The 24,475-nt window shown below is 39.5% G+C and overlaps 5 protein-coding genes across 10 annotated transcripts; 2 read left to right on the top strand and 3 right to left on the bottom strand.

Annotated features, from left to right (window-relative positions):
* Positions 1 to 4,481: 4,481 nt before the first annotated feature.
* On the bottom strand, positions 4,482 to 12,055 carry LOC130697605 (serine/threonine-protein phosphatase 2A 56 kDa regulatory subunit epsilon isoform-like). 2 transcript variants are annotated; one of them, XM_059494306.1, is made up of 10 exons: positions 11,700 to 12,055; positions 11,152 to 11,451; positions 9,777 to 9,973; positions 8,993 to 9,103; positions 8,214 to 8,306; positions 7,592 to 7,722; positions 7,469 to 7,528; positions 7,060 to 7,393; positions 6,746 to 6,975; positions 4,482 to 6,665 (listed from the first exon to the last, which is right to left on the bottom strand). In XM_059494306.1, the coding sequence occupies exons 2-10, from the start codon at positions 11,285 to 11,287 to the stop codon at positions 6,518 to 6,520; spliced, it is 1,440 nt and encodes a 479-aa protein (XP_059350289.1). In that variant the 5' UTR covers positions 11,288 to 11,451; positions 11,700 to 12,055; the 3' UTR covers positions 4,482 to 6,517. The 2 variants fall into 2 exon arrangements, with proteins under 2 accessions (XP_059350289.1, XP_057376518.1); XM_057520535.2 differs by having other exon boundaries at positions 9,002 to 9,103.
* Positions 12,056 to 12,251: 196 nt separating this feature from the next.
* LOC130697598 (protein cornichon homolog 4-like) lies at positions 12,252 to 13,575 on the top strand. 2 transcript variants are annotated; one of them, XR_009420598.1, is made up of 6 exons: positions 12,252 to 12,552; positions 12,614 to 12,682; positions 12,742 to 12,854; positions 12,922 to 13,062; positions 13,125 to 13,348; positions 13,412 to 13,575. XR_009420598.1 is itself a non-coding variant. In XM_057520527.2 (5 exons), the coding sequence occupies exons 1-5, from the start codon at positions 12,481 to 12,483 to the stop codon at positions 13,198 to 13,200; spliced, it is 471 nt and encodes a 156-aa protein (XP_057376510.1). In that variant the 5' UTR covers positions 12,252 to 12,480; the 3' UTR covers positions 13,201 to 13,575. The 2 variants fall into 2 exon arrangements, 1 of the variants encoding a protein (XP_057376510.1); XM_057520527.2 differs by having other exon boundaries at positions 13,125 to 13,575.
* Positions 13,350 to 14,004, bottom strand: LOC130697600 (uncharacterized). Its single transcript, XM_057520530.2, has 3 exons — positions 13,813 to 14,004; positions 13,599 to 13,751; positions 13,350 to 13,541 (listed from the first exon to the last, which is right to left on the bottom strand). The coding sequence occupies exons 1-3, from the start codon at positions 13,945 to 13,947 to the stop codon at positions 13,401 to 13,403; spliced, it is 429 nt and encodes a 142-aa protein (XP_057376513.1). The 5' UTR covers positions 13,948 to 14,004; the 3' UTR covers positions 13,350 to 13,400.
* A 1,101-nt stretch (positions 14,005 to 15,105) lies between these two features.
* LOC130697604 (striatin-like) lies at positions 15,106 to 21,492 on the top strand. 3 transcript variants are annotated; one of them, XM_057520534.2, is made up of 14 exons: positions 15,106 to 15,391; positions 16,603 to 16,706; positions 16,772 to 16,933; positions 17,029 to 17,512; positions 17,980 to 18,100; positions 18,790 to 18,912; positions 19,303 to 19,422; positions 19,641 to 19,861; positions 19,931 to 20,106; positions 20,178 to 20,347; positions 20,473 to 20,640; positions 20,716 to 20,846; positions 20,921 to 21,125; positions 21,197 to 21,492. In XM_057520534.2, exons 1-14 carry the CDS (start codon positions 15,155 to 15,157, stop codon positions 21,364 to 21,366), a joined length of 2,592 nt encoding a protein of 863 aa, XP_057376517.1. In that variant the 5' UTR covers positions 15,106 to 15,154; the 3' UTR covers positions 21,367 to 21,492. The 3 variants fall into 3 exon arrangements, with proteins under 3 accessions (XP_057376517.1, XP_059350285.1, XP_059350286.1); XM_059494302.1 differs by lacking the exon at positions 19,303 to 19,422; XM_059494303.1 differs by lacking the exons at positions 18,790 to 18,912; positions 19,303 to 19,422.
* A 1,721-nt stretch (positions 21,493 to 23,213) lies between these two features.
* Positions 23,214 to 24,389, bottom strand: LOC130697609 (barrier-to-autointegration factor-like). Of its 2 annotated transcripts, none has more exons than XM_059494309.1 (3): positions 24,263 to 24,389; positions 23,706 to 23,832; positions 23,214 to 23,621 (listed from the first exon to the last, which is right to left on the bottom strand). In XM_059494309.1, exons 2-3 carry the CDS (start codon positions 23,829 to 23,831, stop codon positions 23,475 to 23,477), a joined length of 273 nt encoding a protein of 90 aa, XP_059350292.1. In that variant the 5' UTR covers position 23,832; positions 24,263 to 24,389; the 3' UTR covers positions 23,214 to 23,474. The 2 variants fall into 2 exon arrangements, with proteins under 2 accessions (XP_059350292.1, XP_059350293.1); XM_059494310.1 differs by having other exon boundaries at positions 24,317 to 24,342.
* Positions 24,390 to 24,475: the final 86 nt, after the last annotated feature.

Genomic DNA, 24,475 nt, shown 5'->3' with positions numbered 1-24,475 from the left:
TTCTAATATACATTTGCTTAATAACAAGGAAAATCGAATTGAAAGTTTAATCCCTTTTAATTTGTTTCACGAGTGATGGCATTTCACTTGTTGACAAAGATCTACATCTCCGCCTTCATTTTCTTTGGTGCGCCATCACCGATTTATTGGTACGCCTTCTTTATAGACTTTCCTGGTACGTCGTATGTAGCGTAACACCATAGTGTAGGCACAAAATATAAGCCAAAAAGAGTTTTTCTAAAAAGTTTGCGAGAAACACGAATTAGAATCCATACCGGTAATCCAAGGCCAAGGTTACATTAGTCTTTCAAATAATGCAATGTTTTATTTACAAATGGTTAGACTTATGTCATAAATTCTTGAGTTCCGTCACCGTGGTAAAATCGATTTCACGCGGGCTGTAGTCTAGATTGAAAACTTGAGTCCCTTCAGCTGGAGACCGTGCGTGGGCCAAAGGCTGGAAACTTTAATTTCTGTGAATTAGAGCCTAGAAAACTTGATCCAAAACAGGATAACAACAACAAACGCAACTTGTACTCGGGCAACGACAACAAACTTCGGGGAAAGGGGAGTTCAAAACACGATGCATTTAAATATTAAAACTTTAATCATGATATCAAAAAAGGTTACGAACTGAAGAAAAGTCTACTTGAAAAATACATTTTTTCTCCTAACCATAATTCAAACCACTTGATGTAAAAATCGATTCAACTTTTTTATTGAATACATTTGGAAGAAAAATGTAATCCTATGCAGAGAAGGGCATCTACTAGCGATAAATGTTCTAGTGAAACTGAACTACGTAGCGGTGGACCACGATGACAACGGCGTCTATTTTCCGATTCCTATTTGATGTATTTAATAAAACCTGAAAGTGAATATGTTATCTATATGCCCAACAAATCAGAGATGCATCAATCCACTTCTTCAGATGTTGAATTGTTGAACTTACCTTTCCGAAATTTGAGATAATACTGAAATTTTCAGCTCATTTATTGGAATCTCTTTAAATGTGAAGCACGTAAGAGAAAGCGGAACTAGATTAAAATCATTTTTAATGTCTTTTCCATTTCAGTGAGCTCTTTAAGATTTTTGTAGACTTCTTATAGTTAACTCGGCTTGGCGCCGTTGCTAAGACAAGCTGACTGATGTGGCTAACGGTGTGGAAATACATTAAGTGCAAATGACTGTCGTTTCCATGGCAACCAGAACCCTCCCACAACTTGAATGTCTGTATTCGTTTTACATTTCTTTGTGACACTATTTATTAGGCATGTACAATAATCGTATTTCGTGAATGTATGCAACTTTTGTTTTTTGATTCCGATTACGGCAATAGTGTTCTTTAGATGACGTGGGACGTCCACATCCAACACATCCAATTCTTTCCGGTTGTTGTACCCGTCCTGAGTGCACTGGCGTGCGGGCGTAACAACTGCATAGCCATTGAGTCACTGACGCGTAAGATATTCATAATCCGCATCGTCTGTCGTCGTCTCCGTTGAAAATAGGAATGTCTTGCCAAGCGTGACTGGCTTCTGCGTGACACTTTGAACGGAATTTGATGCCTCAACCTCTTTCCAACATCATTCGCCTTTTTTGTATACTGATTGGCGATACGGCGGATGTTGGTCGCTCCTCTGTGGCTTCAATTTCATTCCGGTTCGTCTTTCTGCAAAAAAAGAACATCCTTTTTTATTTCTAAACAGATTTGCGGATAGTGTCGTTCGCATAGTTGACTGGTCCTCAAAGCTCAGACGAAGAATAATGTCAGAAATCAGGTGGCTTTTCTTGAAGAGTCCGATAACTAAGATAGATGATTTCCAACATCTGGCATTCGAGAGTCCCCTAAAGTGGGATTTCGCTTTGCATGAGAACGAAACAGAACACAAATGTAATTTATCAGCCAAGCTAAATATAGATTTTAATGTCGAGGTATCCAAAAGCATACATCACCATTATTTAGCGAGAAAATAGAGTATTAAAGTAACTCTAAGGAATCCAAAATGAAAGGTTGGCGTAAATTATGGTTCATTTTAACACTGCCATTATGTTTCAAAAAAAGTAGGAGCATTTTAGTTTCCATTATACTTTGAATTTCTCCATAATAAAGCAGAAATGCGTTCAGTAAGTTATAACCTGGCGTATTCTCTTTCCACCGTTTGCATTTTTCAAATCTGTTCAAGGCTATCCAGGGCAAAAAACTCGATGTTTGCAATACAAACTGCAAGGTTTGTGCGCTTTCAAGGGGCACAATCCGTCGAATCTCAGGTATAAGCCCTATGTAAAGTAGCAGTCTTTTCCTTCCGCCATTTTCTGGTAAGTATACTGTTCTAAATATTAGAGACCAACAGAGGGGGTTTTCTTTCGCGAAAATACAGGTAGGTCGTCGATCCAGCGTACTGTCTCTCCGTGACTTGTCTCGCCGTCCTGATAAAGAAAACGTCTGCGATTAATATTAACGGTGGCTTAATAATCTATATCTGTATTTCCGTCTGTTCTCTTTCCTGGAGAAAATGACTTTCGAAAGGAGTAAATTAGGCGAAATGGTAATCAGAAACTTGTGAACGTTGAGAGTTGGAAAATGAAACGAAACTGTTCCTCACATTGCCTAACATGCCCCAACTGATCGAAGATTTTTCATTTTTTCTACCGGTTTAATTTAAATGTTATAACAATGGTACAAATCGATATTAACCTTCCTCGCGTTTAAAATGGTAACTCATCATAATTTGGATTTGCCATGGCTGACGTAAACTGTAAACTTTTTACCTGGCGTGCATTTTGAAACTCCAGTTCGTATAGTTGTTCGCTAAACTTTGATGGTAGAAGATCAATAACATGAGAATTTGCACATCAGACTTGTCAGCCGTGAGTTCACAAAAACAACCAAACATTCAACTTTTGCAAACAATTATGGTCTTACCTACTCAAAGGAAGGTAATTATTATAGAAGAGAGAAATTTGATACGGTCCAGCCACAGCTGTTGACATGAAAATCCATTTTTTGTTTACCTACATATTTCCCTACAGTATCAGCGCCCCCGTGAAAAACCACAACGCTATGCCATGAGAGGCGTAACGCCGGCTTCGTTATTAGGCACGCATGGTTTAACTATAATGAAAACATGCGACCGGGGGATTTGGGTGGGTCTGTTAGCTTACTCCCATCTACAGCCATTAAATTGCACGAAATCTAAAATTTGAACAATTGGTTTGATGTAGAAGCAAGTAAACATAAACTCGGAAATCAATAATGCAGAAAGGATGAAAAGATGATGTCTAATTAAAAGAACGCTTAGCATGATCAGGTGTAAAGATAGTCACAAAGACCTTGGATGAAATCGAAGTGTAATTCAAAGGCCCTGACACAAATATGTCGACTTGAGGTTCATGTTCATACGCAATCACTCGATCAATATAGAGTTGCTCATTCTGGATATCAATCTATTATTTACCCCCATCGACGATTGTTTCGTTCAACGTCTGCGACACTGTCGCGAAAATGTGTACACAACTTGTCATCTTATTGCCAAGGACGTAGTCCAAATCCTATTGTGCATCTATACCTAAATCCAGATATTCTGTCCCGTTTCCCCAGTGCTGTAGTTGGTTCTCGTTTTGTGCACAATAGAAAACGTACTACCCTTAAGGGTCGGTCGATACCTCTTCAGCAACGAATACACAGGGCCATCTTATTAAGTCAAATGTCTGCACATCTGTTTCACGTCTGATTGTTCGTTGACGTGTGCAAGTAGCGTCTTTATGAAGCCGTACCATTATTCTATCGATTAATAGCTAACAATAGCTGCTTCGTTCATTTCCATCGTGAGCTATTCTTTTTAAAGCCTTAAAAAAAAGGGCATCGGTCATACATTGAGGAAGGACTCCATTAGGAATAAGCACTGGCGTAACATGAATCGCATGCTGCAGTGCACTTTGCTAGAATAGATTTTTAATACACCATGACCATTCAGTTTCGATTAACGATTTGTGTTGACAGAAGGTAGAAAGCTTTTTTTTCTGGACTTACATTCTCATACTAAGTTAGTAAGCGATACCCAAACAAATAAATAACTAAGACATGCCTTACATGATTTAACAGCGCTCTGAAACTGGGTCTGACCTGTCGTCAGCACACTTTGCGCATTGCAAACAAGATTGCTCCATTTGACGAAGTGAATTTTAAGTCGCCAATAAATAACGACGCCGAATTATTAATTGGACTCATTAATGTTTACGATTTCGTCTGCTGAGCTTGCATGAAAACTAAAATGCGACGGATTATCGGTACGCAATACACGATCATTTTCATGTTTGTATCTCGCTCTCGTTTTCCTTCATAATCCTCGTTTCATTGGTTTTTTGACTGCAGACATACAACTCGGTCGATGCAGAGTAAACACACTTGACAACAGGGGATAAAACGGGGGGTGGGGTGGGAGGGCACATGTTACTTTGTTGTTGGTGTTGCCGGTCGGTTGTTTTTTTTTTCTTTTTTGATTGGTTTTCTTCTAATACAAGAGAAAAAAAAATCCAAGACGATGATCGAACAGTTTGGACAAAAGACATAAAAGATGTTCAACCATCTGTACACGAAAAGGGGTGCAGGATTTTTTTTTTTTGTTGGATGGGGGCATGGACGAAGAAAAGACTCATGATAAAGGTGGAGAGCGCAAACAAATTTTGGGGAGACAGGTATGACGGGATTACAGAAAAAAAAAAGAAAAGAAAATATACAGCCGACCATTATTATTACTAATTATTTTTTTTTTCTTCAAATAATAAAAAAAAAGTTGTGGGGGAAGTGCACCAGCATTATCGTATCGATGCGCTGAAGAAACAGAGGAAGGAAAGAGGGGCGATTAAAAGTGGTTTAGAAAAAAAAACACGATCTAATCAAAACAATGCATGAAGATAATAAAGAGAAAGATATTTTGCTCAATCAGTTCAAAGAGCTGCAAAGAATGTGAACGATCGTATAAACAAACAAAAACTGCAACGTAAGACAAGAAGAAGTGATCAGCAGATGTATATAAAGAACACGACACACCTATTCATGAAATCAAAAGATGAAGTTAAGAGAAGTGGTGGTGGGGGGAGAGGTGGGCAGCGACTATACAGGAAAGTTTGTTTGTGGTATGGATGTAATCATTCATTTTCAAATATTTCTCAAACTAACGAGAAGCAATCAAACGCGGCCGTCTCTCTTTCGTGACTTGCAAGAGTTACTCGGGGCAACATAACTTCGTCGATAAGACCTATTAGAAAGAATGAGGGAGAAAAGGGAGCAAGTTAAAACAAATCGTTAATGAAAAAAAAAATTTTAAATGGGAAGAATGATTGCAATAAATTGGCTACAACAAGACGGCGACTAATTGATTTCTTTCATGTGTAGAAGGGACATAAAAAAAAAATGGGGGGAAAGTCAACATTAGAACAAAAGGATCGTGAGAGCCGAATTAAACCTTCTTAGCAAATCAAACGGGGAAAAAAAATTACAATACAATAAAAAAAAAAATAAAAAAAAAAAAAAGTACACGCCCGCATTTGAAGCTTCCACTATTACCTTTCTTTTTTTGTCTCTTCTCTTTTGCTGGCTATTATCACGTCCGTAATGTTCTTGTTCAAAATTTTTGTTACACTTGTCAACTCCTAACTGAACTTGCCTCCCCACCTCGTTTTTTGTTTAAGCCATTTAAAAAAATGCCTTAAACACAAAGGATCAATCCGAAATTTTGTTTTGATCTGGGAGTTACATCTTTGCACTTGAAATGTGTTTTTACTTCTTGTTTGTCCTGTTGGGTTTGTTAAATCGCCAGAATAGCAGCAGAGGGACTAGTGTACAGCCGAATTTGAATCTGTTGCCATTCAAGTACAGATTTCTTTCTTAAAAATCTAGTTCTTCCAAACATCTGCATTTTCCTTTGAAGTGGGAGAGGGGGGTGAGTTCGGGGTAGGCGATGAAGAAACGAACATGATAAGAGGAAAACCGTTGGTGGCCTATGTGTAGAAGAAGAAAGATGCGACAAGGGCAAGGGGAGGACAGAGTTACATTTGTTCAGTTTTTTTCTTTTTTCGGTTTCACTTTTTTTGGGTTCATCATACATTCAACCAGCCATTCACGCTCGCTCGCACACGCACGCACAAAATGTTTTTGTCACTCGGCTTGACGCGCGCACTCAACACAGTCACACATCGACACTATGGTTTTACATGGCCAATCTTTTTTGCTTGGTATTATTATCCCTCTCTTTCAATGGTCGACTCAAAAACACTCGTTCTTCATGAATGATTGAAACGGGTTAAATTATTATTAAATTGATCATCTCGAGGGGGGACAGTGGAAGCGGGAGGAGGGGCAAATGGGGTAGTGAAAATCTGTAAGGAGGAGAAAGGGACGGTGAGTATGTACGTAAGTATATGTTTGTTGGGTGTCTGTGTATGTATGTATGTATGTGGGCGGCGAAGGAGTCGAGGTGGCTGTTACATTCTTTTGTTTTCTTCCTTTTTGTTTTCATTTTAAAGTGGGCGGACTTTGTTTGGCCAGGGCCACGCCTCCTGTGGCGTTCGGTTTGGCCGACGGCTCACGTCGTCGGTGGCTGATTTCCAGCTCGGCCAATTTCCGCCACAGCTCATCTCTCTCCTTTTCTTTCTTCTTCTCTCTACGGATGCAATTAAGATAAAAGAACACAGGCAACAAATGAGTATTGAAAATAAACATGCGTATAAGATTGATGCTCACTTTTGTCTCTCCGTTTTGTAGGTGGCTGTCAACTCATCAAAGAGTTTCGAGTTCATCTCCATAAAGGTTTTGAGGACGTTGTAGACAAGGGCGACAATCGTCTGATTCCAGTGCTCCTTGCTGATACGATAGAGGGCAGGGAACATGATCGGCATAATGGCCGCACTGTTCTCTTCTATTAAGCTCATGACATACTCGTTGTTCCACAGATAAAGGGCGCGTTCGGCCACCTACTAAACCGGACGTTAATGGTTTTGAGAAACGCAAAATACATGAAATGACGTGATAAGCTTTAACGGTCCCGTTTCAAATACCTGGAAATGAGGGCTGGAAACGCATCGCGAAATCTGTTTAAATAACGGCTCCTGGATCTTGACAAATTGGGCCGGTTCCGTCACGTCGAGAATTTCCTCGATTTCACCGAGGAACATGACCTCCTTCTGGGAGCAGGTCTTTGGCCAGTACTTGAGCAGTCCGCGGATCACCTCCTCCGTTAACGATGGGTCTTTCTCAAGAAATTGGACGACACAGTAGGCCAGCTGGGCGTGATAGAGCGACAGGCACTTGACCTTGTGCAACGGCAGCAAGACCTTGACCAGAAACTGCTTGTGCTCCACCTTCAGCGGTAGGGCGAATCCATTGATAATGCTAAACGGAAAAAAAGAATGTCAATGCAACACGAACATTATCACAAAAGCCTACTTTGAGCCGTAGATTTATTACCTCCCGAGAATCTCCAAAAGCTCGCTCACACCGTTAAAGTGTTCCGTTTCATAAATGAATCTATAAGGAAATGACATTAGATGAGTTCAAACTTATGCAAGAGTCAATTGAGTTCTCAGTCACCTGAGAAAGATGTTGTTGATCTGTTTCCGGATAAAGGCTCGCAAGCCCAAAAACTTTCCGTAAATCCGATGCAAGACTGTCTTGAGGAAATCTCGCTCGCGGGGATCTTCGCTGTCAAACAGTTCGAGCAACTATTGGCGTCCAAGTGGGTAATACCCGAACAGAGACAAAAAAAAAAAAAAAAAAAATACATGAAATGTTAAAACATGACTTAAACCAGATAAGCGAATTAAAGGAAATGAATAAATAGGTGGACAGGAGTGGGGAAGAAATTTGATGAAAAGAATGAGAAGGGGCCATCGTTTCTTTAATAGGTCCGTAGGACGGGTGAGTGACAGAGAACAGCACAAAAAGGAACATCGGGCTAGCAAACGCATATGCGTGACAGGATTCCAATTGGGAAACTCCCTTCCCCCTAAACCGGATCACCTGGCTACACTCACGGTTCGTGATCGATATGGTCTGGTAAGGATGGCGGGAGAAAATGAAGAAAGTAAAGGCAAGAATAAAAAAAAAAAAAAAAAAAAAAAAAAGGAAAAAGACACGCGGCTGTCCATACGAACAACAAAACTGATGTGCGTGAATGGGTTCAATATGATCGCCACTAATTATATATATGTACCTGAAGGACAAACTTCTGATCGATCACTTTCTTGCCGATGCCTGGCTGGAAATCCGGTGACTCCAGGAAGCGTAAGAAGAACTCGTAGACCAACTATAAAGGAGGATGAATGGGGAAAAAAAAAATGGGGATGTGGAAGTAGAGGGAAAACAAGGAAGGAGATAACGTTGATACATATCAGAGAAAAAAAAAGAACGAGCAAACAAACAAAACAAATAGACAAGGTAAAATCAACTATTTTGAATTATTAGCTTCCGTCAGTTTAAACAGTCGCATTATTTCATCCATTCACCACTTTATAAGAGTTCCGAATGCAACGATCACTGAAAGTGACAGATTTCAGCATTTGCTGAATCGAAAAGCCGCGACACCATTCAAGTCTGATTAACAAGTCATAAAACCTTATCGTCGACGGTCTCTGCGTGAAACCGTCCGCCCTTAATAGCAACATGACCAAAGACGATTTCCAAGCAAATTAAAACAGCAACGCAACCGAAATTATAGAGAATAAAAAATGAAAAAGAAAAATAATTATGTGATGAAAGTAAACGATTTTAAATTAAAGTTGATAGGGCGGCTGGTAGTTCAGGCAAAGACGAGAGACGAACATCCATACATAGTTAGACGTACACACTATGACGTTCGCATTCAAGAAGCAAAGAAAGAAAAAAAAAATAGGATGCAATCAACAGTTTTTCGCACCAGGTTTGTTTGAATGCGTTCGTTTTTCTTACAATCGCAAAGGGTCAATAAGAAGCGTTAATGGTTTTGGAGCTCACATAAATCACCTGTAGATGAGGCCATGAGGCCTCAAGTGTCGGATCATCCTCCTCCGGATCAAAATCGGGGTTGTCGCTCGGTGGCAGCGTCCGAAATAGATTGCTCGTAATCTAAAGGTGAAACAATAAAAACAAAACAAGAAACATTTACAATTTTTTTTTCCATTCCATAAAGCAAACAAGTCAAACGTGTTGTGGAAATAAAGGGCCAAAAGGAATCGCGTCACCTGTGCTAACAAGTTTGTCATTCAAAATGGGGTGTTCCACAAAAAAGAATAAAAAAGGGGAAATAAAAAAGGTTCTCATCCTTTTCCGACTATAACCGACATATTCAAGTATTAATTTTTTAAAAAATGTATAGAAACACACGTAGACACAGTTGAAAATGGAAAAGGGACATAAGAGTAATTAAACAACTCCCGAATTCCCCTCTCTAACTTCTCGGGAGATGTGTTTGTCCGATTGGGTCGACTTCGCTACGTTACCCACAGCGGGAAATTCTATCTTTATCAAAAGTCGATAGTACGGTCTAGAAATTCTAAGATTATGAGGAGGCAGGCATGGGTAAGAATGAAGGTAGGCGAAGGGAAAAAGGCCAACTGCCAGACTCGTGCTGCCTAATCGATAAAACGATGTTGTACGAGAAGAGATAGGCCGAGTGTCAAAAGAAATTGTCAGATGTCAGACTCGCTTGTTTCTCGAAGGTCCGGAAGGTGTAGAAAAACAACGACAATAAATAAAAATAAAAAAAAATAAAATAGAAACTCTCATTTGTAATGTATACCGTGCGGATGATTTCCGGATAAACGGGCTCAGTCAAGACACCACGACCTGCCGTGATGTAGTCTACCAGCTCGGTGAGCGAGGCTCGCTTAATTTCTTTGCCTTTAAGGTCGGCCACCGGGTCGAGAAAGTCGAAGCCCAGGCAGCACTGGCGCAGTTTACGAATGAACAGCTCCTCTTGCTCGCCGGCCGGGACATCTGCGAACCACGAAATGACAAAAAAATCAATTTTCCAGGAAAAATCGTAAACGAAATAGACGCACAATGAGTAGATTTTACAGTGTGATGCGCTTGTGCGCATCAAAGAGGAGGCAGAATGTTGCACATGACGGGAGACATATCGACGGATGTGACGGAACAACTCAATCGTTTCCCAACGCAAAACGCAAATTTCTTTCGTCTTACTGACGGTCGCCTCGTGTTTTATAAAGCAAAAAAAAAAAAAAATTGGGGAAAATGGGGGAGAACGGCGGAGGAGCCGAGAAAGAGGGGAATGGAGACGGAACTTGGCACTGACTGGGCTACATAGCCTAAAAATAAAGCTGGTCCATCACACACACATATATACACACAAGCCCTCTCTTTCCTTTTTCTGCCCAGTTGAGATACTCATCGTCCAGCCCCACCCACTTCTGGCACCAACAAAAACAAGTCGAACTAGAATTCGCGATAGCACATGAAAAATTGCAAACGTTTCATTTTCTAATTCTTTTTTACGATTTATCAACATCCGTTTGACATTCCAGCGAACGATTCAACTTTATAGTTAGACAAGCATCCTTATTGATAGATCAATTTCAAAGATTTGGGAAATTAATGAATCGGAAGGTTAGGATTCATCACCTAGATGGAGATGGCGAGAAAAGGGGATTGACTTAAAAGGACAAATAGAATAACGTGGTATAACCTTTCTTTATCAAATAATACATTCTTGTAAGGTTTCGCATACCAATTTCTGAATCTGCAATAACGGGAATTATAATTAAGCAGTCAATAGAGAATTCTCGAGTTTGTCTCTGACAGGTATATGTTTTTATCCAATCAGCTGTGATAAAACATCAGAAAATTTGGCATTTCAAGGAACGCCTATTGAGGTATAGTACGTCCCGGAAACGGCCATCATGAAACCATAGAAAATAAGTGACCTGCCGCTGATACTCACATGTAGTGATTCTACAATTAAACATATCCAGCCAGTAAAAATTAAGATTAAGGCATCATCCATGATCGTAGCTGGCACCATTACAGGTACCTAGCCACTGGTGACTTAACAAGAATAGTTTTGGAAACCAGGTAGGGTTACGGCAAGGATTTGTATTACATTGCCTTCTAAGAGTAAAATATAGAAACAACGAAAGTAAAAACCTGTTTTTTACCTTTCAATAATGGAAGAGGTTGCAGATCTGCTTCACTGCCCGAGTGATACCTTGATGAGCCCTGCGATTTTTTGGGCTTCTTCTTGGGTGACCTTTTGAATGGGTCAATTTTGTCAACAAGCGGTCCAGCAGACATCCTAAGTTATCTGTCTGGATCTTTGCAAGCACTTTGTAAAGGTGGAGGAGTGAGGGGCCTAGTGTTGGCCCGAATGTGTGTTCATCAAGACATATCCCTAGTTTGTCATTTGATTATCACAAGTTTCCTCTTCTTAGTCCAAGTGCTGGTATTTGTGACCAATCCTGAAAGAAAAGAAAACTGATATCAGCATTCAGATGGTACAATAAGATTAAGTGCAATCAATTATCAAAGTCAAAGATCAGAAGCAAGTAAATATGCTAATACTCCCATTTTTTGGAAAGTAATTGATTATGAAAAGATATTTCAAAGGAATTGAAATCAGACATAGACAATCTGGTAGTGTTGAAAAACGAATGATGTGAACCTCATCCGACATGCACCGACCCGCTCATCTGTTCACTATACTTACTCTGAGGAAAAAGAGGGCTGATATATAGTATTCACCAGTTTTCTACAATCTTCTCTTTCCAGTACGATGAAGGAAACCAACGTAATCCAAGATATGATACGGTTCCAAGAGTACAAGCAGTCAGAGTGGCTGTTCTAAATTGTCTATGGGATTGCCTTAAAGTGTTTTCGTCGTGTCACTTTTCGGTATAAATCCCATGCAACGCACCCAGTCTGGCTCTCACACAATCACCATCTTGAAAACTTTTTTTTCAGTAAGTGAGGAAGGACTCGACTCTCCCTTAAGGGAAGAAGAGAAAGTCTTGCAACGCCGCAAGTGCGATCAAGAATGTGGAAAATCACCTAACAGAATTAGTAAAAGGTGGTAATTCTTGTTAAAGTAGGAAATAGAATATATGTCTTATTTCTTTAATTAACTAATACGAGCAATAAGTGTTGGGAAATTCAATTGTATATATTAATAACCGGGAAGGGATTACGCCGACGCCTTAAAGAAGATGCCACCCGTATCCCACCTAGCGACGCTGATATAAAGCTTTTTCGTTATCACAGATATTGTGGGAAAGATGCATCTCATTGGTGATGAATGTGTACCATGATCAGTGATATTAACAATCAGCCAAAATCAAACAAGTTCTATATAACTTCAACCAATCTCACAAAATAACTTGAATAAAGACGTGTAGGATAGGGCTAAAAGCTTAAAACCTATATTTCTCCTATCCGATTTTGAAAAAAGAAATCGTCCGGCTTTATTATCTTATCCTGGCTACTCGTTCATAATGTCGGACACGCTGATGTTTGCATTTTGCCTGTTCGACACAGGAGCACTATTATTTCTACTCGTGTACTACGTATGCATTTTCAAAAAGTTTTTCCTATCGGTGTTGCATTTCATTAATTATTTGTTTCCAGATTATCACTCTATCTGATTTGGAATGTGATTATCTCAATGCACAGCAGTGCTGCTCAAACCTAAATATTGTAACACATGAAGTTGTGCCATTATCAATGTTTGCTTTAGTAATGATTTTTTTTTCTAGTGGATTTTCCCAAGAATCATTGCCCATCTTATTACCATCATACTCTTGTCCTTCACTGGGCATTGGTGGATTGTTCTCACTTCACTTCCTGTATCTCTCTGGCTAATTTATGAGTAACATTACTTCATGTCAGTATTTACATATCAGTATTTACTTCATAGCTCATGATTTGATTTGCAGATGTGTTTCTGTGCCTCGTGGAAATATGGGTGTTTATGATCCAACAGAAATTTACAACCGGGGACAGCTAAAAAAACACATGAGGGATTGTATGATTGGCCTGGGATATTATCTAATAATGTTTTTTGTCTACTTGTACTGGTAAAAAAAATCTCATATGCCTTTAAAAACATTTATCTGATTGTTTCTTTTTTGTTATATAGCATGATTCTTTCCATGTTGGCTGGTGACCCAAGACGCAAGGAAGACCCATCAATGATAAATGATCTCAACCCATGAGTTACTTTGTTTCCTTTTTTCTGACATAGCTAGTCATATGGTGGGCTGACTATTTATTTTGTAAAAATCTCATAATACTTCTTTTTAAAAACAAATGGTTTGGGTATGGACCTGAACTTCCATTGCTGATTGAAATAAATTTAACAAGGTAGTGATAATGACGTTTATTGATGATCTGTTGCTACCTTAATGAATTCAAATTAATACTCAGTGCCAGTTGCCATTTGAAAGTCATGAAGAGCTGGAATATGAGAAATTCTTGTTTCCAGTACACTTCCATGGACCATTTGAGTCAGGATGTTGTGAATTACTTCTTTATTATGAACTGTTTGCATCTCCGTCTTTACACGAAATAAAAAGTAATGATTGTATGCATTTTTCCAGAGATCATTACATACCTTGTTCTTAAGATGATGTGTAAGAATAAAGGTGAAACAATGTAAAAGATCTGAAGCTATGTTTACATTGGCAGATGGAACTGCACCAATAACAACACATAATATACCTTCACGCTTGAAAACTGCCAAGCAATCTGACCTTTTTATAACACCCTAAAAACAAAAATACAACCTCTTGCTTTATTTAAATGAAAATGAAATTGGTTAAATCCACCTGTTTGTCTCCTGTATTAAGACATTCTTGTACTATTTCCCTCTCTAAGTTGGTGACGGCACATAAAGCTGACTCAAAATAATGGGAAAATTTTACCTCCCCGTTAAGATTTGATATAGCACAAAATCGAAACATTTTGTATACCCGCTATTCCAAGAAAAAAACATACCTCACTGGGAGTGTAGAATGTTTGCAAAACGACGAATAATCGATTTGGGCAACGGCGCTTCTACTTTGTTTTCAGAAAATCCTGCGACGATGTCAAAGAACGAGAAAATCCTTACAAAATAAAAAAAAAATTTTAAACAACCTAAGAAAAATTATTCTTCGAACGAAAAACCAGAAAAAGTCATAATTTTTAAACGAAAATTTCATTTTTGATTCAAAAGATCATATTTCAGATAATAGCTAAAACATTGTGTAAAAATTAAAAACATAACTTTAATTGTGGTTTCTTTATCATGTGCTGCTAAAATTTGAATGATGAGCATTAGCTTTTGACAACATCTACAAACATTTAAAAAAGGTCGATACATACACAGCGTCACAAACCTAGAGACGGTTTAGCATATCGTGATGCAGGGTGGGATTTGCTGTCACCAATATTTTACATAGTTTTCTGCATAAGCAAAAGAAATTTCCTGGTGATTTACAGGTCTGTTTCTATGTCTTATATCATTTTGACTTTACGTTTCCACGAACAAAATGTTCACGTAACAGTTTGATTTTACCGTATGTCTTTATATAACGCATTCTGCTTCTATTGATTTTCAAAATTTCTAAACATTTAGACTACTGATCTGTCTTAGTGAAGAAGCACCACGTCTGTGTAGTGGCGGTAAAGTTGAATTTCTGGGGTTTTTAATGCACTCAAGGGAATCAATAAACAGAGTTGTTTAAAACAAAAATCTTGAAAAACTTTTTAAAAATGACATAACTTCGAATTTCGAAAAAAAACATGAGCTAAAATCTGCTAAAACTCAAAACGTGAAACAGAGATAGCCAAGATGGTATTCACTGAAGTCGAAGGCAAAGCTATAATTCGCAGTGAACTAGGACAACTGAGACCGTATTGAATTGTTTCGTTAATCATCCGTACAAAAAACTAACCTTTTTATTAAGGTTCGTTTTTCAACTATCTCATCCACAGTTGAAACGCTTTTCAATGATAGCAATCACCTAAACACGTTGAGAAAAGTCAATTCGTATTTCTTTTTTTTAACCAAATAGTTGTATAAAGTTCCGCTAGGAATATTGGCGCTGTACGTGTATGAGTTTGTTGGTTTCTAGTGTGAAGTGGCAACCCTGCCTTAGCTAGTGTCAATATGGCGTCTCGTCAGTGATGAAAATCCCGGAATCCGGAACGATGGAAGACGGGCCCAATTCTGCACCGCATAATGGCCAGTTGGGACCTTCTGGTGTGGGCACAAGTTCGTCTAGTGTCAAAGTCAACAATAGCGACGACAACAATCCAAGGACACAGTACTCAATCCCGGGCATCCTCCACTTCATCCAGCACGAATGGGCTCGCTTCGAAATGGAGCGCTCCCAGTGGGAGGTGGAACGAGCAGAATTACAGGTGAAACAAACCCTCATAAGATTAAAGTAAATCCCCCCAAATTTCAGTTAGAACACCATTCAGTATCCATATTGAGTCAAAACTTTCTTTGGCATTCATCTTCTGGTACTTGACCAGGGTTAGTCCCTCAGCTGATCGACAACCCAATCTCTGATCTAGAGGATGTTCATACTGTTCTGCAATAAAGTTTGGAAAACTTTGAATCGTAAATTATGTGGCATGGTTGCTATTTGAGCAGTGAATTGTAAAAGTTACTATCCAAAACTGTTTGACTTGTATTTGCTATGGACAACCAGCTTGACAAAGTGATTTGGACAGCTCATCAACCGCCAAGAAATGCTACCTGAAATAGTTGGAAGAAGATTTGGCCTTCATTCGAATAAGTGCATAGCTTGTGCAACCATATTTACTCCTTTACATAGCTGACATGTTAGTGGTTACTTTAAAAACCACACACAGAAACATGCAGCCTTAGGGCCTTAGGACAAGTTTTTGCTTGGCTGGACACCAATACTTCTTTTTTGCTGTTCCCATCCTCTTTTTTTTTTTTTTAACTTGTTTCCCACGATTGGATAAGTATTTATTAACGGATTCTTTCGTGTTAGTTATGTTCTAGGTTGGTAGGGATAGGAAATGGCGTTGTAATTGTAAACCTATGGTGTGCTAGTCAAGTGCGTCACGTTCTAGTGCTCGGCAGACGGACAGCATCCTGCTCTTTTTTGTTGAATCCACCCGCGCATTAAACTTAACTCCGTCCTTTGCATTTTCCGTATTTTTGATTTTAGCTTGATGTAGAGTTAGTTTGAAACACTCGTTCACTTGAATTAAGCCCAATTAAACAACTTGAAGCGCGTATGTGGTCACTCATTTAAAGAAAAGAGTACTGGCAAATCCAAAATGTTTCTGCTGAATGGCCGATATAAAACATAGTTATCTGCCGAACTGGCTTGTTTTGTGGAAACAAATGCAGCCCATTTGCAATATATCTCTTCCCTCCTGGATCCGTTTCCTTCCAATTAGTTCAAAACATGGAAATCTCTGAACCTAAAGGAGCGATTGGTTCTTCTTAGAGGAAATTTGTTTAAACAGTCTGACGCAAAACAGCTTCCATTTGATTTTTTTTATTAGTTTTTTTCCTAACCGTGCACATTCAGAACGTCATTACAAGTGTTTTAACTAACATTTAATTCATTTATATTATTTGGTTCTAGGCGCGAATAGCTTTTCTGCAGGGTGAACGAAAAGGACAGGAAAATCTGAAGAATGATCTAGTCCGGCGGATCAAAATGCTGGAGTACGCTTTAAAACAAGAAAGGTAAGAGTTCAGTGTTCGCAAATTGACTAATTTGAATGTAAATCAACGCCTATTTATTGTTACAGAGCCAAATACCACAAACTCAAATATGGGACGGAGCTTCAGCAAGGCGACGTCAAGCCGCCTATCTTTGAGGACGGCATTGGCGGCGAACCTGTCGATGGCGAGTCCATTTTCATCACTAACAGCAATGTCAACTGGAGACAAGGGCGGCAACTGTTGCGCCAGTAAGCCTCGAACAATGGGGAATACAAAAAAAAACACCAGTTTGGAACTAACAAGCATCGGTAATTGAATTATTCTGTACATTTGCTTGCAAAAGGTACCTCCAAGAAATTGGTTACACTGACACAATCATTGACGTCCGATCGAACCGTGTTCGTTCCTTGTTGGGGTTAAACCCAGCAGGAACTTCTGAAAAAGAAGAGCAAACGGGCGGATCGGCTCTCAACGGGGGAGCTACTGGTGGTACTGTCGGCGGTACCACTGGGGGTTCTGCTGTCGCAGGCTCCAGTCCTGGCGATCCGAGCGGGAACAGTAAGCGACTGAGCGAATCGCAGGGCCGGCGGGCTCCGGCTAAGAAGGTGCCTCCTGCATCGCTTGCCGAAGCCATGATTATGGACACAGAGGCTGCTGTCATGGCAAACTTTGATTTCCTGGCCCAAGAAGGAGTCGGCGTTGAGGTCGATGACGAAGACGAAATGAGCGACGAAATGGAGGACAACACAGACGATGACGCAGACGACGCCGCTGCTTCCGCCGCATCTAACGCAGCCACTTCCAAGCGAAACAAAATGAAAGCCAAAGTGCGTTGAAGAATGCAAATGAAAACAAAAAATTTCAGAGAAAGCAGCCTATTGTCAGTTTTAAGAGTTTGGATTTTCTATCCACTTGTAACAAGTTCTGGAATCTCAATATTGAAACTTCTTGGTTATTGCGTATCATTTGTTTCCGTTCGTTTCTGTTCTGAAGTTTCTCCGAGTACTTGTGAGACAAGTGGATCGCTTATCCAACAGTCCATGAAAACAGAAGGAAAAATCCTTTTTTGAGTTTTTCTCCGTCTACCAAAAAGATGTAACTATTTTGAAGAAAAAAAGATAAATGTGTCGAGTAGAATAGGCACAAGATTTTAGTGTCTATTCGTATTTCAAATCCTTTAGTAAACAGAAATTAAAAATTTGCAATGGCCCTTGTATTTTACGGTGTATATAATGAAGCCTTTGTTGTTGTTTGTTTTTACTTTTATCGTAATGTTTTTCCTTTTGTCACGTAGAATCTCCGAGACGATGTGGACGCCGAGACGGAGGAAGTGCTCAACGAGTTTAGCTTCCTGGGTAGCGACACCGACGATGCTTCGCACGAATTGCGGATGCAGACGGATACTACCGACTGGGGTAAGCCATACATGATTTTTTTTAAACGTTTCTTTTAATTCATCAGTTGCCTCCTCTGTCGTCTATTCGGAGAATTCCGTACGCTTTTCTGTGCACATGACTTTATTTCGTACTCGGTGTTCACGTTGCGTCTATGCTGAAATGGTGGAAGGTGCAGCTTTTGAATGTCCTCTGCCTTTGCATACCTCCAAATCGGCTTGATAGTCTTCTTGTTCAGGGCAAGACTCCTTATGTTATACATAGAAACAAAGAACAACAAAAGCAAAGGTTTTTTCTCCCCTTCAAAAAATGAAAGGAAACAAGCTGGAATTCGGCAATATCTTCGTCGCTTTTATTTCTCTCTCTCTGGCTACCTTCCTTCTTCTCTCTGTGCCGATTCACACTGAATGCCCCATCAATGGTACACGTTTCCTTACCGGAGATATGTTATCTCGTTGTCAGTTTTAGTGTCTTTTTTCTGGACGATTCTTTTCTAGTTGCATGGCTCCGAGTGGCAGTTGTCCTGGTACGCCTTGTAAACAAATGATTCGTCTGATTTTTTAAAATAACTAAACTAGTTTCAAAGCATGAATTAGTTTCTTTTCTAACTTCTTTTTCTATTGAATGGCATTCTGTTTTGTCTCGTTTTTTCCCCTTTATTTGTTGTTGTTGTTGATTGTTCGTGTGTGCGTGCGTATGCGTGCTATTAGATCGGGGCGGATTGACGACGTCGGATGATGGCCCGGATTGGCTGGTCGACCCGTTGCACATCTCGCAGCTCAAAGAGCAGTACCGACGAGATCGTGCCAAGAACAAAAGGGGGCTCGTAGCGCGTAAGTTAAAAATTGTCCTAATTCACACGGACCAACGACATCAGCTCTAACAGTCATTTTAAAATAATAATTGTACGAAAAGTGCAACATTCTTTTTCGATCAAAAGAATTAAGGCACGACTTCTATGCTTAAAGGAAACTATTTTCGCAGAATTCAATTCATTTATTTTGTTTTATAACTTTCTAACATTTCCTTTCTTTTTTAACTTTCTAACATTTATTTTCTTTTTTAAAAATTTTCCTTCGCTGCTTGATTTAACCTTTGAACCTATTCGTCGTGTTCGCTTTCTGTTATTCGAAAATCGCATGTTGTGGGTTACTGGGCTCAACATGTCCTCTTCTTACCCAAATCGTCGTTTGCCTCTGCTACTGCTTACGTTACTCGGTCAGGTCCCAAACGATCCGCGTTACATGAGATGCTGGGCGAAATTGATTTAGAAGAGCAGTATGGCGGCCTGTACTCCTCTTTCACTTCTTCTTCTACACCTCTTTCTCCAAGAATCCGTACAGGTAGCGCCCCTTCTTGCCTTGCAACACTTTTTCTGTCCAACAGGCTGGATGGCCCCCCCCCCCCCCTCGCCCCTGGAGGAACCCAGCAGAAAAATAGCTTGCGGAGAAACCTAGTCTTTATTTTTATCTATTTATATCACTATTCAAATAGCGTCTTCTTCTGTTAAGTAGACGGATAAAAAAAAAAGAATCTTCATTTTGATTGTTACTTGAAATAGGATTCAGCGGCACTAGCACCGGTGGTGTTTCACGGCGTTCTGTTATTCCTGCGCCGGTGACAGGACCAGCTCCAACTGGAATTGGAGCTGCGAGTGAGACGGCTCATTTAGCCGGTCTGACTGGCCTATCCTCCTCAGATGATGAAGGCGTTGATGGTCATCTTGGCTTAGGAGAACTGGCACAGTTGACCGTCAATAACGAAGCAGAAGTTAGCTATGATGTAAAGTTTAACATAATTTTATTTATTTATTACCGTGGCACATATTAACTAATTGGTTGTTTATTGCAGATATCGGTGAACAAAGAGTCGTTCCGCAAGACATGGAATGCCAAGTATACTTTACGTAGCCACTTTGACGGTGTGCGTGCTCTTGCTTTCCATCCCGTCGAACCCGTTTTGGTCACGGCCAGCGAGGACTGTACTCTCAAGCTATGGAACCTTCAGAAAACCATTCCGGCCAAAAAGTATATATTTGTTTCTGTTTTCCGTTATTTGCGACGTTTGACATTTTCTTTTTTGTTTTTTCCTTTGGCAGGTCAGCTTCACTGGATGTAGAACCTGTTTATACGTTCCGAGGCCATACCGGACCAGTTCTTTGTTTAGCTATGAGCTCCTCGGGCGAGCAGTGTTTCAGTGGTGGTCTTGACGGTTCCTTACAATGCTGGAATATCCCTGGGTCAAATATCGATCCGTACGATTCGTATGGTGAGTAGTATAATTCCATTGAATAGCTTGTAGCCACTTATATGCGCAATTACATTGTTTAAAATACGTCTGGTAAGGGTATCAATCCAGAAGTGTTTCATAATTTTCTCATTTGTTAAAAAAAGATCCGAGTGTACTGAGCAACTCCCTTTTGGGCCACACGGATGCCGTATGGGGTTTGAGTTTGCACAGCCAAAAACTACATTTGCTGTCATCTTCAGCCGATGGCAGCGTTCGCTTATGGAATCCGCAGTCCAAGTCTCCACTCCTATCAGTTTTTACCTCTGAATCAGGTTGGCTCGACATCGAGAAAAATGCTCTAATAGTATCGTGTAATGTAATATTTTTTTGATTCGCATTGCCATTAGATGGAATACCGACGTCAGTGGATTTTGTCCGCGACGACCCGAACCGAATGGTCACATCCTACAATTCGGCCGCTTGTATCCTCTTCGACCTGGAAACGGGTCAACCAGTCACTCGGCTCGACACAGATAAGGTAAAATTGTCTCAAACCGTTCTCTATTGTACAGTATATTTGTTGTTCTTCTTGTAATCCATTGAATTAATTAGGGAGTGGAGGATTCAGTATTTGGTCGCCAGATCAATCGCGTCATTTCACATCCTACCCTTCCGTTGACAATAACGGCCCACGAAGACCGACACATCCGCTTTTACGACAACAACACAGGGAAGCTCGCACACGCTATGGTTGCCCACTTGGACGCTGTCACGTGCCTGGCCGTAGATCCCAATGGGCTCTATCTGCTCTCTGGAAGTATGTAATAGTAGTTTCAATTTCTTATTATTCTGCAACCCTAATGTTTGATATCGTTCAATGAAATATAGGTCATGATTGTAGCATTCGACTATGGAATTTGGAAAACAAAACTTGCGTTCAAGAGATCACATCCCACCGTAAAAAGTTTGACGAATCTATTTTTGATGTTGCTTTTCATCCAAGCAAACCGTTTATCGCGTCTGCTGGAGCTGACGCCCTGGCCAAAGTATTTGTCTAGGAAATGGACATCCCCAAACCAAAAGAAAATCCAATTTTGCTACATAAAATGGTCAAATTTAAACAGCGCGATCACTTGCAAAACCAAACAAAAAACAAAAAAAATCCCTAAACAAAACAACAAAAATTTCAATAGAAATTGTATGAATGACAGCAGCGCGCTTGTGCGATTTCGCCCGAGTCATAGAAAGCGGCAGTACAGGCAACAAGCAGTGTTGCCGATCAAAGATATATCTATCATCATCAATCGATTTATCCATAGCGGCAATGAAATGATACACTACCAGCTCGTATGCAATCCATAACGACTTGGTATACATTGTGTTGACCACAGCATCAACAGGCGGTGAATATGGAACAGAAGAAATACTACAACGTGATTTCATCACAAAAGATTGGTGACAGATGAGAAGTGACTTCTAATTTCTGATTCTACCCCCCAAAATGCGCTGATTTTCCGTTTTTTTTTTTTTTTGCTTCCGTTGTTGCTGTTCTATCTCTCTCACAACCCGACTCCGACCTTAGCTATAAACCTTTAAGGGAAGAAAACGTTGCATTTTTGACCCATCGTCTGTCTGAAAAACTTGTATCTTATCCGTCTTTCTTATAGATCTTTAGTCTCGGAATATTTCTCGTGTTTACGCTGCCCCACCTTTTTTTGTAAAAAGACAAAGATCCAAAACAATTCAATTTTCTCCGTTCAAATAGTTTAAAGAAGGGGGAGGGAAGGATGTTGCATTTTTTTTTGCTCTCCTTATTGACATTACCTCTTGAGTTCAATCACTTCTAACGTCTTTTAGAAAAATTCCACCCTTAACCAGTTATATACATATTATATATATAGAACTAGGCCCCCCAAACAATGTGCATGTCCAACGATCTGTAGCTTCTTTTATTTTTACCGCACGAAAAAATTTATCGCAGGAAAGAATCTTCCCCTTCTTTTTTTTTATCTCTCATTCTTTTTAACATCCCACGCAAAAAAAAGGAAAAGCTATGTCGGTGTTCAAATAATCTTTTTCGTTTTTTTTTTTTGTTTTTTCTTCTGTTTTACTCTCAGTTCCCAAAAAAAAAGAAAAAAAACAATAATGCATGATTAGTGAGATTTGGCTGTGAAGTATTTAAAGCAAGGAATGAAACCCATTAGGACTCATCTTGTGAAACAGTGCGGAAGTATCCTAGATCCGACGCTATTAAGTAATTCATAACAACTCTGAAGCAAATTATCAGTGAGAGAAAACATTTGTCCCGTTAATATTTTTAGCTCCCCTCCTCCGGCTTGCCTCATTGTGGTATTTGAAATCTTGTTCATTATTTCTCTTTTCTAATATGATTGATCCTGGGTTCTCGTGCATACTTGTAAAAATCAAATAGGGAAATTATATCCCGGCTTTCTGATAACATTTTACACAGGTTTCCACCCACGTAACAAACGTCTTTGTTGCATGCCGTGCGTTCTTTTAATTTGACCCTCCCATCCTTTACTGTAGTTCTTATTACGAGACTAGGAAAATTACTTGAACAAGTGTGAGTGAAACAAGACGTGTGGTTTTCCCCTCTTTTTTTGGCTGCGTCAAATTGTCTTCGTTGTGGAAGCGTGAGTGAAGAGAATAATGGAATGGAAGAAAGTAGTCAAGTGAAAAAAAAAAGTGGATAAATGGCGGCGATATTAATTGGGTAGGTTTGCTCTTCTTGTTGCTGCAACCAAGTTCTTGATGTAATCTATGATTCGAACAACAAAAATCTATTATTAGGGCCCCGATTTAGTGTACGTGAAAAATCCTTATTACCCCACCTCCCCTATTCCCACAAAAACTCAATTTCAAACATTGTATGATCGGAAAAAAATACACATTGAACTAATTATATTTTTTTTTTATCGTTCGGTTAAGTCATTAATTCCAGAAGTATAACTTGTATGTAGATTTTAAATGGACATACACACATGCGTAATTTAAAAGACATACGATGGAGAGCCCATTACATCAAGGCAGCGGCGGAGCATGTTATTAAAAGATCGAAGCATAGTATGCTGGAAATATGTACGATGGATGGTGAGTTTGGGAAGGAGTCTGGGGACAGATAAATACCCAATTGAAGTAATAAAAGTTACAAAAACTCATCACACCAGTCAGATAAACACTGATGGCAATCTCCTGCTTGTTTAGCATTGGCACCAGCTGTGTCTTTCAGCCAATCAACAAAAAGCTCCTTATTCTTCTTGAGGACTAAAAACTGCCCCAGCACTACATATGCCTGCAATGAAAAATGAAACAAATTAACATTTCTGAAAGTGCAAATATATATATGATATGGTATATGCATAGACAGCCTTTATACTTTATCAAAGCCTTTCTTTTCCAGCCTATCTCCAAGTACTCCTCCAATTCCAGCAAGATCTGTGACAGCCTTATCTCCCATGGGTTCAGCAACAAAGTTGCGATGTTTCTGGGAGGTGGATGACATTCTGTAAATGAAAAGTTAAATTCTAACATTATCTAAAAAAAAAATTATATTTTTTTGCAAAGTGTATGGCATTCTGCAATTGGAAACTAACATTCTAAGATCATCTGATGCAACAGCTATAGCCTCACGAAACCTATCCCACAACTGACATGGCCAACTATGTATTAACTAGTATCTAAAATCAGGCTACAAAATTGTTGTTCGAATATATATTACGAAACTTATTCTGAAATGACAGTTCAAAGTAAAATTTCGAAATTGATTGAGTTTCAGAAACCGTAAAACCGTTACGCTGTCATAGGCAGATACGAACAAATGCAAACTGAAGATGGATTTGATTGAATCTGAAGATTTCTTCCCAGTTGTGGTAGAATGTAGAAACTTAATCCTCGCGGTATATAAAGCGAGGCTATAACTTCGATCATAAATACCTTGATTAAATTGACGAAGTGACCAATGAATAAAACGATTATAACCTTTAGTACCCCGATAGCCTGTGACGTTATCAACGCTTACTTTATCTGCAGACTGTTCAAATACTTTTTTTGGAAAACGATGATGCACTAGTGCCAAATATTATTCATTAGTTTCACTGCGTTAAGTAGATAAGCTTGATTGAATTTGATCTAAAATTTTCCATAAAT

The sequence above is a fragment of the Daphnia carinata genome, chromosome 3 (genome assembly GCF_022539665.2).
Source record: "Daphnia carinata strain CSIRO-1 chromosome 3, CSIRO_AGI_Dcar_HiC_V3, whole genome shotgun sequence".
NCBI classification, from domain to species: domain Eukaryota; kingdom Metazoa; phylum Arthropoda; class Branchiopoda; order Diplostraca; family Daphniidae; genus Daphnia; species Daphnia carinata.
This window is presented reverse-complemented; position numbering and strand designations above follow the sequence as displayed.

Coding starts and splice junctions, on each gene's coding strand:
- LOC130697609 (XM_059494309.1), bottom strand. CDS start 23,831: ATGTCATCCACCTCCCAGAAACATCGCAACTTTGTTGCTGAACCCATG. Junction 23,622..23,705: donor AAAAGAAAGGCTTTGATAAA/GTATAAAGGCTG, acceptor TTTTCATTGCAG/GCATATGTAGTGCTGGGGCA.
- LOC130697598 (XM_057520527.2), top strand. CDS start 12,481: ATGTCGGACACGCTGATGTTTGCATTTTGCCTGTTCGACACAGGAGCA. Junction 12,553..12,613: donor TATTTCTACTCGTGTACTAC/GTATGCATTTTC, acceptor ATTTGTTTCCAG/ATTATCACTCTATCTGATTT. Junction 13,063..13,124: donor TTTTTTGTCTACTTGTACTG/GTAAAAAAAATC, acceptor TTTGTTATATAG/CATGATTCTTTCCATGTTGG.
- LOC130697600 (XM_057520530.2), bottom strand. CDS start 13,947: ATGTTTCGATTTTGTGCTATATCAAATCTTAACGGGGAGGTAAAATTT. Junction 13,752..13,812: donor TTAATACAGGAGACAAACAG/GTGGATTTAACC, acceptor TTTTGTTTTTAG/GGTGTTATAAAAAGGTCAGA. Junction 13,542..13,598: donor CACATCATCTTAAGAACAAG/GTATGTAATGAT, acceptor TTTCGTGTAAAG/ACGGAGATGCAAACAGTTCA.
- LOC130697604 (XM_057520534.2), top strand. CDS start 15,155: ATGAAAATCCCGGAATCCGGAACGATGGAAGACGGGCCCAATTCTGCA. Junction 16,707..16,771: donor TACGCTTTAAAACAAGAAAG/GTAAGAGTTCAG, acceptor TTATTGTTACAG/AGCCAAATACCACAAACTCA. Junction 20,641..20,715: donor AGTTTTTACCTCTGAATCAG/GTTGGCTCGACA, acceptor CATTGCCATTAG/ATGGAATACCGACGTCAGTG.
- LOC130697605 (XM_059494306.1), bottom strand. CDS start 11,287: ATGTCTGCTGGACCGCTTGTTGACAAAATTGACCCATTCAAAAGGTCA. Junction 7,529..7,591: donor ATCAACAACATCTTTCTCAG/GTGACTGAGAAC, acceptor ATTTCCTTATAG/ATTCATTTATGAAACGGAAC. Junction 7,394..7,468: donor CTTTTGGAGATTCTCGGGAG/GTAATAAATCTA, acceptor TTTTCCGTTTAG/CATTATCAATGGATTCGCCC.